The following is an 11463-nucleotide window of genomic DNA, read 5'->3' as shown; positions in this document are numbered from 1 at the left end:
TATATATTTTTGAAAAATATTTAAAAGTGTCTGTGTAATGTAACACTAAATTAAGTCTTTAATATTGCAGGTCAGCCTCTCAGTCAACAATTTGATAAACTTCAAATACTAATTATTTCCTTCGTAGCTGCGCTCACTCTTTTTCCCCTGTCTTATTTTTTATGTATGCAAATATCATAGTTTTTTTTTTACTTAAAAAAAATCATTGTTTGTTGAAAATTTTGTTGTTAATTAAATTCGCTACATTATATTATCAGCAACTATTTCATCTTTGTCATTAAGCACTACATAGAAATATACAACTAACAGCATTTGATTGTCATACTTTTGAACCGCCTCATCATAAGCTAATTTGTTTTTATCTTTAATTTTGCACTGTTTTTTTCCCCAAGATCTTTATTAATTCTGCCTTTGAGTAGTGAGTACTGTCTCTTTTGAGGTTCGATGTTTATTCATGTTTGATCATATCAATTTGGCATATTTGGATACTAGAGCCAAGGACAATGGTGCTTATGAAAAATCATACAAATCAAAAAGGAGAAAAAATGAATTTTATATTCTTATTCAACTATCAAATTGGAGATATTTACCACTTAATTTGAAGGAGAATTGTTAATAATCTTTTGCTGAAAATTTGTACTCCTGTCTTCAACTCTCTTTTATGTCAAAAGGTTTTCTCTTTTCCTTGGGCCATCAATTTTGAGTTCTTTGTCTATTCTGAATTGGAAAAAAGTGAGATAGGGGAGGTGGAAATCTAAAAAAAGGATGGTAGGAATAACAAACTCCAATTTATTTTCTAAATACATCTGGCCAGCTTGGGCCCAAAAGATGAGTGGTCTGGTATATTCTCTCACTACTAACTAATTTAATAAAAAGAATTAGGCAATGTTTCTATAGGTATCTTTCACCAATTATAACATGCCACGGTTATATAAATCTTCAGTTATAAATTTATATTTAAAATTGTTCTTTTTATATTATTGAATATAATATCTATGTGTTAAGGGCACTAAGTTTTCTCCTTAGTTTGAGTATTTATAAGTAATTTTTTATTAAATACTCTTTGAATCTTAAACAAGGTAACCTTTTTTTTTCAAAGTTTTGGTGGCATAACTCACACATACTAAGTGTACAGAAGAGAGATTACGCATGTTCAAATTCACTTTATAATATATCAAATGTCTGTACCGAGTTTTACCATCATAGCTACTAATTTACCGAATTTTAACAGTAAGTCTCAAGTGAAGATTATGTTTGAATGTCTCACTCAAAAGGTGTGGAGATATGTTTGGTGTGTCACATATTCCACAAGACCTTAGCACATTGAAAGATAAAGTGTAACACTATAATTTTCATGTGATGGCAATGCCTCAATGGTGAATGAAACAAGAGAGTCACAACCATCAACTCTTACCACCAGAAAAATCCAATCAGCACCACTAGCATATATTATGTGGTTCATATCCACTTACTTACATTGCACCATCACCAAGTCCCTTGTCTTCATCTCTCACTGCATAATCCTTAACATGTCTTATTTCTACATGATATTAAAAACTATCATAATATAAATTATCTACCTTAGTATTTCTACAACTTTTTCATTATTGTTGTAACCATTTCATGGACTCCTTAATGCTAAGTGGTACTGAAAATACAAAGCTTATTAATGGATTAGGTTCTATGAGTCTTAACTTTCACAACAAGTGTTTATTCAAAAAAAGTGTACTGTCATATGGTAACAAATACAAGGCAAGAAACTTGACACCAAGATGCAGCATCTCATCCATAAGGCCTACTTCTCAACCTAGATTCATCCAACACAAGAAAGAAGCATTTTGGTTCTATAGGTTTTTGTCTATTGTATATGATCATGTGATAAATCCAGGACATTGGACTGAAGACATGAGAGATGAGGCACTTGAGCCTGCTGATCTTTACGACCGGAATATGAGAGTTGTTGATGTAGGAGGAGGAACTGGATTCACTACTCTTGGTATAGTGAAGCATGTTGATGCTAAAAATGTTACAATTCTTGATCAGTCTCCTCATCAGTTGGCTAAGGCTAAGCAGAAGGAACCTTTGAAAGAATGTAAGATAATTGAAGGTGATGCAGAAGATCTTCCATTTTCAACTGATTATGCTGACCGATATGTTTCAGCTGGAAGGTATTGTGTGGTCACAGTTTTTTATTTTCAATGATTATTCGCTCTTCATAGTGTGCTTCAATTAAGATTTGGGGCTAATTAATTTAATTAGTCTTCATTTTGTGAGTTAAGTTCACTTTTTCTTTTCTTTTTTTATTTAAGTTAAATGACTTTAAGTTATCTAGCACGAGTTTGGACCTAAACTTAAGAAAATGGGTCATGTGTAGTCGGCTATATGGTGCAGCTGACTCTCTCTTAATCTAATGGTTTGTAGTCAACTGCAGAGTATATTAGTCTCAAATTTAAGACATACTTGCAGTTGATTCTCTCTTAATCTAATGGTCAGTAGTCGGCTACAGAGTATTTTAGTCCCAAATTTAAAACATACTTGCAGGATAATTGATAGTTGGTGTTCATTTGAGCTTTATAAATCAAATCATAACAAATTTAGTCCTACGATCATTGGACCGAAATATTTGAAAAATAAGTCATCATGAATCATGATTGTGAACATAATTTATGGTAACTAAATCATTTTTTTTAGGAAAATGGTAACTAAATCTTAAACTTAATGATCATTAGTCAAAAAAGCAAAAACATAAAAACAGTCTTTATGATGATATGTTAAGCATCTTTTACAAAGTAGCTATTTTATCTATGTTTTCTACAAATTGTGTTATATCTCTTCTTATGTATTAATGTAATATAAGAGTATGTTTTTCAGTATTGAATACTGGCCTGATCCACAGCGTGGCATTAAAGAAGCATACAGAGTGCTGAAAATAGGAGGCAAAGCATGCATTATAGGTCCTGTATACCCAACTTTTTGGTTGTCTCAATTCTTTGCAGATGTGTGGATGCTCTTCCCTAAGGAGGAAGAGTATATTGAATGGTTTAAAAAGGCTGGTTTCAAAGATATCAAGCTCAAAAGGATAGGTCCAAAATGGTATCGAGGTGTACGACGGCATGGCCTTATCATGGGTTGTTCTGTGACTGGTGTCAAGCCTTTATCAGGTGACTCTCCCCTTGAGGTAATATAATACACCCTTTTGAAGTTCTTTGGATATCAAAAAATTCATCAAGCACTAGTTACACTGATCCACTTTTGAGATGTTATATAATGAATACTACTAGTCAATGTTCACCAAGAAGTATATTAATATACTTTTTTGGATGTTTATTTTCTCTACTTTTACTTTTGGTGAAAATTTGAAGTGTGGTTATGCATGTCTGTCTATATGCAGCTTGGTCCTAAGGTAGAGGATGTAGAGAAGCCTGTAAATCCATTGGTGTTTCTCTCACGGCTCATTCTTGGTGCAATTGCAGCAACTTACTATGTACTAGTTCCAATTTACATGTGGATCAAGGATCAATTTGTTCCAAAGGGCATGCCCATCTAATCTAAGATTGGAGTCTGAAGTAAAGTTGGGGTAGGAAATGGTGGTCAAGTTTTGATGACTGATGTTCTCAAGCCTTTACTCTTTGAAAATTAATGGCCAAGAATTTGCCTTCCATAATGTTAATTTGTTGACATGTTCTGGCATATTCAATTGTCCCTTCAATTTTACTACAATTCTAGAATGGATATTTTACTTTCAACTCAAACATCGATTGTTTATTGATGTTCCAGCAGCAGACAAGCCAAGTTTAGTCGGTATATGTGTCATTGTCACTTTATGAGATATATATAGAATATGTGCTGGCTGTCTCATGATTTCTGATTTCTTGTCTGGAAGAATCAGCTAAGTATTGTTCTGTATTTCTGTAATCTTTTGCTTGACAGTGAACAAGATAGAATGACTATGAGTCTATATATGTTTGACCACATCCAAATATGATTGTTTAGCTAATACATGCGACCATGTGGGACTTTTTTAGATACAAGATGTGATGATTATTCTAATTCTAATTACTGACATTTAAATATATTATGGTTTATTTTCTTTTGTAATAACCTCAAATTGTTTACTTAATAAACAAATACTTTTAAATATATTTTGGTTTATTTTCTTTTGTAATAACCTCAAATTGTTTACTTACCCATAAACAAATACTGATCAATGAAGAAGGACGTATATCTTTACCTAGTGCTACTTAAAAAAATACCATGTTAACAAGGTGGGGAAACACAGGCAGAAATATAGGCTGTATTGATGAGAAGAAGTAAAAGAAAACAGCTAAAAAGAAAGTTACCAAGGTGTGGTACTGTGCTGAGGCTTCTTTCTTTAGCAATTCGGGAAAATGTGTGACTTAATCGTTTACAGAATAATCTTTTTTTTCTACACAACAATGCCCGCATGAGCGCGCACACTAGCTTGGCTTGACTTTTTAAAATATAAATGATACATATATTTTTGTCATTCATCACAACAACACAATTCATGAGAAATAAATGTCATCCTTAGTTTCCAGCAACCCAATTTCATGCTTTGCCAGTTACTCGCTGGGCAACCCATCCAAGACCATCATAAAGGCCTTCTCCTGAGAGGGCACTGCAAGCTTGTATATGCCAATCATGATCCTTGATGCTGTGAAGAGACAGTGCATCAGTAATCTCAGCAGGAGTCATAGCATCCTTGATATCTTGTTTATTAGCAAAGACAAGGATAACAGAATGCTGTAAATCTTCATGACTCAGCAACCTGAAAAGTTCATCCTTCATTATAGAGATCCTGGCTCTATCACTGCTATCTATCACCGCAATTACAGCATGAGTTCCTCGGTAATACGTTGCCCATGATGTCCGCAGTCTTTCTTGTCCACCAAGATCCCATACCTGAAATGAATGGAGAAGTCGAGTGAATAATATCTCATCGTGCACAATAGTAAAGCTTGGAAATATTCATACCAAATGTAGTTTAAAACCATATACATACATGAATAATTATCAAAACTAACCCCTTCACTATGAAAATATAAATTAGCAAAGAAAGTTGATTCTAAAAGGTTAAATGATTCTTTGTATAAATTTTGAAAGAATTAAATTAGAAAAAGGTGAGGTTGAAAACAATGGTGTCTTAATGGATTTAGACAAATTGATTTTACATACAATATAGATAATAAAATAAAATCATTCTTAAAGTGTAAACACGGATAAGTTTTTGTGAGTCTTCCACCTAAAATCTATTTTATTATTTAACAAAAAAAACACATCTCTATAAATAAATTCAATTCACCCCAAAATTGATTTTCACAAACCAAAAATTTAGCTAAGTACAAAGCATAACTTTGCACCTCAACTTCTGTTGGCTGCAGCGCTTTTTGGGGTGAAAACAACAAGCACTAAGAATGCCTGCCCTCTTCATAACAATAAGACTCAGATGACACTCTTGTGCTCTAAAAACACATTTCTTAACCCTAGACAATTCAAACAGTTTACCAATCTAAAACTTGGGGTGAATCACCGGGCTTACAGACTAAACAGTACCCACGTTCATACAGAAACACCTAAGGTCCTAATCTAAAACTTGTGATATCGTTGGGATTACTAATTCAAGTCTTTGTGGGGTGAATCATTGAGCTTACAGACTAAACAGTACCCATGTTCATACAGAAACACCTAAAGGTCCTAATCTAAAACTTGTGACGTATCGGGGACATATTTGTTGTAATCATTGTTGTCACTTGTGAGACAATTTCTCAATTCTCCTCATGATAGTCATTGGAATGCAATAGTTTGAACTTTGAATCCTAAGGTACACCAAAGGCTTAAGGATTAGTCTATGAAAACAAAGGCCACACTAATAATGTTGCATATTCAGATGTAGGTTGGGCTATATGTCCTAATGATCGATGGCCAATTCTGGTTAATGTGTTTTTGTTGGAAGGAATCTTATTTCACTGAAAGGTAAAAGCATAATGCTGTGGCTAGATCTAGTGCAGAAGCAGAAAACCAGTCAATGGCTCTTACTACATTTGAATTTATTAGGTTGAAACAACTCTGTGAATTAGAAGTCGTATAAATTAGAGCTCACGAGTCTCTCGGGATAACCAGCAGCATTACATATTGCATATAATTGTCCAATCCTATCTTCTATGACCAGAGTTTGCTTCATGAATTTTCCTTACAAGGCAACTAATATAAGGCTGAGAGAAAGTAAAGAGGGCGACCTTTGTTTGAGCTGCCCTTTTTTGGGTTCAGATCAATACTATCATTATCCCAGTGTGAGGCCTACAAACTACACGCATAGAGATTGATTGTCATTTTCTCCATGAGAATATTGTCCATAGGGCTGTGTTTATTTGTTACATCTTTTGTAAATTCTAATGATCAAGTAGTGGATATTTTCACCAATTCTCTGAGTCCTGAGGGTATCTTACATTTGTACCAAGCTTGATGAGCGTGACATTTGCGCACATGCTTGAAGGGGGTGTTGAGATATGTTGGAAAAATACAAGGGCTAACATTCCACTTTCTAGGTAGCTTAGATTAATTGTGTGGAGATAGAAATAGTTCTAAGAATCATAGGGAATAAACTTATCTTAATCAGTCACCTAGTAGCTTGTACTTAGAATTTATTAGCTTTGTCATTTTGGATGGATATACACATCATACACTTGTCTTATCTAGGTTGAACCATTCGATTTCGCAAGAGATTGCTACGAACATCACGTGGATCGATGGTGCATCTGAAGTTTGTCCTGATCTCAAGAAAATGTTTTCCCAAGGTGGTGACTTTATGAGAAAATCTCTAATTCATCTGATCTATACTCTCTTAAGAAAGCAGTGTTTCAATCATAACTTACTCTACACAACTAAAGATACTGTGGGATGAAGATTGTAATTTGTGGCCCCGGCCAACATGCAAATCTCCATGTAGCACTTCTAAGACTGCAGATATAGGGATCGTGATGTATTCTCTGCTTCTTGCAAGGACTCAATAACATTGTGCTGATGGATCCCTTACTTTCTATCTGTAAGGTGTATTCAATGGTCATCCAACAAGAAAGACAACTTTAGATTAGAACATTGTCAGATCCCACTATTCTAGCAATCAATTCCAAACTAGCTCCTACCCCAGCAATACAAGGTAGTGGTCTCTCATCTCATGGTAGTCCAAAACAGTTCATTGGCAAGAACACCTCACAAAAGCAATGTACACGTTGTGGACAATTGCGTTTTCAAACAAGGATTTCCCTCTAGATGTGTAAGTCCTAAAAATCAGCCGATCAGGTTGCAACTATAACAGCAATGAAGATCAGCAACCTGAAACTTACGTATAGGGTCTCACTATTCATAAAATTCATGCGTTACTTCCATTGGTCCCACAATCGTGTATTAAAGCCACTGCTCATGATTCTAATCTTGTTAGTTCTCACAATGACAGCAGGTAAAACCAATGCACTATGGATCATAAACCCAGGTGTTACAAATGGCATAGCTTCCTCATCTTTTATGACCACCTATAATACTATTTCTCCTATACCAGTTTTTCTCCTTGATGGCCAACACACTCAAAAACCAAATATAAAAGAACAATCTTTTAAATGAACACATTAGTTCGTTATAAATTTCTTTTATTTCCAATTTTTCTTATAGCTTAAATTATTTCACAAAACCAACAAAATGAGAACCAAATATGAAAGGTAATAGATGCTCGGGGCGTGTTCCTGATATATAAATTTGATTGGTCCAGTGAAAAAGTAAGAAGTAACAAGCAGTCACATGTATATTCAGCAAACAACAATAAAGATAACATACTTTAATTAATTACTCATGGTTCTAAATTGTGGTTACACAACACAATTGCATTTGCATACCACAATTTAAAACTATTGAAGCATGCAAGATTAAAAACATATAATAGCAAAATGATGATGAGTTAGTAAGGGAGCTGACCTCGAATCGAATGTTCTTATAAACAAGCTCTTCGACGTTGCTGCCAACAGTAGGGTTGGTAGTAACAACCTCACCAAGATGCAATTTATAAAGGGTTGTGGTTTTGCCAGCGTTATCCAACCCAACAACAACAATCTTATACTCTTTTGCAGGGAATAACATGAACCAAAACCTCGACATCATTGCCCCCATCTTCTTTCTCTTTAATCTAGTACTATTTACTTCACAAATTAATTAATCCTGCCTGAAGTGAATAATAACACAACCAAACCTATCAATAAGAAAAATATCGGAAATATATGAATTTCAAAAACATAAATAAATAAACATTAATTCAAGTTGTGTTGGATCGATGTTAAGTTTGCAGATCGATTAAATGTGAGGAAAATAAAAAGTATGAAGAAAAAGAATGATCGAACCTGGAAGGAACCGTTGTTTGTTTCTGTTGCGATTGAAAAGAGAATCGGATCGGAGTTGGTTGCTGTTTGAATTGAAATGGTGGGGATGAACACTGATTTTCCGATTTGGGAACGAAATTTTCAATTTTGATGCGGTTATCGATTGACGGAAGAAAGGGACAATCTACGTCATATATCATATCATCGTCATATAGGAATATAGAACAGTAAACCACCACCAATTAATATTTTATTTTAGGCTTGAAACAATATTTATTGCTTAATTATTATTTCTTATCTTGATAGAACTTGTACCTTTCTTTTTGCATATTTAGGGTGTGGGAATTTTATTATATTATTATCATTATGTTCTTTTTAAACAACTAAAATAGATTAGTTTGTTTAAGATGATGAAAAAAATAAAACGCAGGATATGATACCATATTTTATCTCAATTTAATATTTAAATTATGAATCATATCACATCTTTAGTTTAAATAATGTATTTAATTGTCTTTATAAAAAATTATTTTTAAATATAAATAAATAAATAAATAACTAATAAAACAAATTAAAATATTAAAAATAAAATAAATTATTAATAGATTTATATTAAAAATAAGTAGGAAAAACATCTTTTAAATAGATTTTTTTCTATTTTTCTAAAAATACTATTTGTTTGACCAATTTGTATATGACTATACCGAAGATGGTGATTTTATTGTAAGAGTAGTTTATCATTTTATATAAGGTAATAAACTATTAAGATTAAAATATTTAAAAATAAAATTTTTATTAAAAATTATAAAAATATCAGTATTAATTTAAATTTTTAAAATAAATATCATTTTCTTACAACAATATTTTTGTTGTTTAAGTATGATATATATCATATCTTTATTCAATTTATTTAACATATGAAATTGAATTATTTAGTTACTCATTAATTTTTTAAATTTTGAAAATTTTATTTAGTTGTTTCAATTGATTTTTCTAAATACAAAATGTTTTATTTTTCCTTTATTTTTTATAATATTTTTTTGTCAATTTATAAAATTAAAATATTATAAATTAATTTGAAAAATATATGTAATTGTTTCACAAAGATATCAAAATAAATATAATATATATTTTATGATGTTATGATGAGGTGTATGGAAAAAACTTAATATGATAAACTAATATTATTATGTGAGCATCAAACACATGATTAGATAAGTGTTGACTCAGGCATCTTTGTTCACCTTAAATTTATTCATATTAACAAAAAAAATTATTGTACTTTTAGTCCTTGGGCGAAATCCAATTTTAAGCTTCCTAATTTTTTTAATTACCCCATGTAATTTGAGATTCTCCTACTTTCAATATCTTGCTAAAAATTTGTGTTTAGGTGAATTAGTAAAAAAATTGCCATCTCCAATGACTTATTATAACAAATTAATTAAGGTTTAAATATGATTCAATCCTTGCAATTATAGTGTTGTCTGATGTTAATTTTTATAAGTTTTTTGTTTTGATTCAATTCTTACAAATTTAAAAATTGTTGCCTTTAGTTCTTGGCGACATCTTAATAGATCGCGTGTCGTGATTTTATTGAGTCACATATCGATGGTGTAAACTCTAGTATCAATCTATTTTACATAAATTATTATTTATATCATGAATTTAGTTCATATATCTTATTTTGGATTTATGTATAAAACATCATTTATTATGTTATTAATCATGTAATATAATAAAATACTTATAATAGAAAACTTGTTTGCTAAAACATCAAGTGTGACTTGATCATGAGACCTTATTGAAGTATAAGTATTGTTGTATTAATTAGGACGACAATATTATATTGAGACTATTATGTGAGTAACTGATGATCACATCTTACAAGTCATGAATATGTGATATCAAGTCATCACATTCATATAAATATTAGGGGCAATATTTATATTAGATTGGTCCACCATGAGAATGCTACATAATTGTTGTGTAAGTATCATTAACGATTCTCATGGGACCGTATGTAAGTGGTCATTCGAATTGAAGTCATTATGATCCCTATATGGAGAATTGTAGACTTTAAGGTCATCAAATATTATTGTCTGTAATACGACAATCATAAAGATAGTTATTATTGTAAGACCTAATACCAATCATCTAGAATTTGGCATTATGATCCATACAACTCAATAATGTAGAGGCAAGTAAGAAAAATAGACAATAAGAATCAAATTTAGACAATTGAACTACGTATAGAATTATAGTTTACAACTGCTTGAAACTACTACATTCAATGATCTTTTTATTGAATTATTGTTGATAATCAATCTCAAAAGTGTTTAGTAGATTGTAATCCTACAACTTTCTTTCACAATTCCATTTAAAACTTAAATCTATTTCTTAAAGATAGTTTGAGTATATTGTAAAAATATTTTTTGTGATTAAAAGGTAACATATAAAAATTATTTTTTAAATTGAAAGGTAATTGTAAAAATCTTTTCAAGGTTGAAAGGTGAATGCTATAACTGATCAAGAAAGATTGTGTGCAAATAAAAATGTTCTTGTGTTCAGTGAAAAGCTTACAAATTGTGAGGATTGAACGTAGTTAACTCTATGTGAACTATAATACATCATTGTGTTATTATGTTATCCCTATCATTTATTATTTCTGTTTCATTTATTTTTAACTAACCAAAAACGTTTCGATTTTTTTATGAGTAACCAAGATTGATCTTGAGTTGGTTTAAATTAAAAACATAAATTAATATTTTCAAAAAAGAATCATAATTTAAACTCCCCTTCCTTGTGATTGATATTGTTACTTGAGACACAAGTCTCTTTAAAATTAATGTGTTATATGAAGTTTGAATTCAACTCCAAAAATAAAACTCTTGAAAAAGAGTATCGAAACCCCATGCAAGCTTCTTAGTGTTCCAAACGTGGAATCCAGCAGGGTGTTAAAAACCAAGTTAGACATCAAACCAACAAGACCTCCAAGTCATGGTGTATCAAACCACTCAAGCTAAAATGAATTTGCAATTGATCCGCTCAAATAGTCAAACTATAGACATTATCAATTCAT

The 11463-nt window shown here is 31.5% G+C and overlaps 2 protein-coding genes across 3 annotated transcripts; one reads left to right on the top strand and one right to left on the bottom strand.

Annotated features, from left to right (window-relative positions):
• Nucleotides 1-1481: 1481 nt before the first annotated feature.
• On the top strand, nt 1482-4024 carry LOC101491654 (2-methyl-6-phytyl-1,4-hydroquinone methyltransferase, chloroplastic-like). The gene is made up of 3 exons (XM_004495362.4): nt 1482-2168; nt 2872-3178; nt 3392-4024. The coding sequence occupies exons 1-3, from the start codon at nt 1624-1626 to the stop codon at nt 3545-3547; spliced, it is 1008 nt and encodes a 335-aa protein (XP_004495419.1). The 5' UTR covers nt 1482-1623; the 3' UTR covers nt 3548-4024.
• Nucleotides 4025-4272: 248 nt separating this feature from the next.
• LOC101491126 (uncharacterized) lies at nt 4273-8570 on the bottom strand. Of its 2 annotated transcripts, none has more exons than XM_004495360.3 (3): nt 8406-8570; nt 7987-8230; nt 4273-4923 (listed from the first exon to the last, which is right to left on the bottom strand). In XM_004495360.3, the coding sequence occupies exons 2-3, from the start codon at nt 8176-8178 to the stop codon at nt 4570-4572; spliced, it is 546 nt and encodes a 181-aa protein (XP_004495417.1). In that variant the 5' UTR covers nt 8179-8230; nt 8406-8570; the 3' UTR covers nt 4273-4569. The 2 variants fall into 2 exon arrangements, with proteins under 2 accessions (XP_004495417.1, XP_004495418.1); XM_004495361.4 differs by having other exon boundaries at nt 7987-8257; nt 8406-8544.
• Between the last annotated feature and the right edge of the window lie 2893 nt (nt 8571-11463).

Source organism: Cicer arietinum, chromosome 4 (assembly GCF_000331145.2).
Source record: "Cicer arietinum cultivar CDC Frontier isolate Library 1 chromosome 4, Cicar.CDCFrontier_v2.0, whole genome shotgun sequence".
In the NCBI taxonomy this organism is placed as follows: Eukaryota; Viridiplantae; Streptophyta; class Magnoliopsida; order Fabales; family Fabaceae; genus Cicer; species Cicer arietinum.
This window is presented reverse-complemented; position numbering and strand designations above follow the sequence as displayed.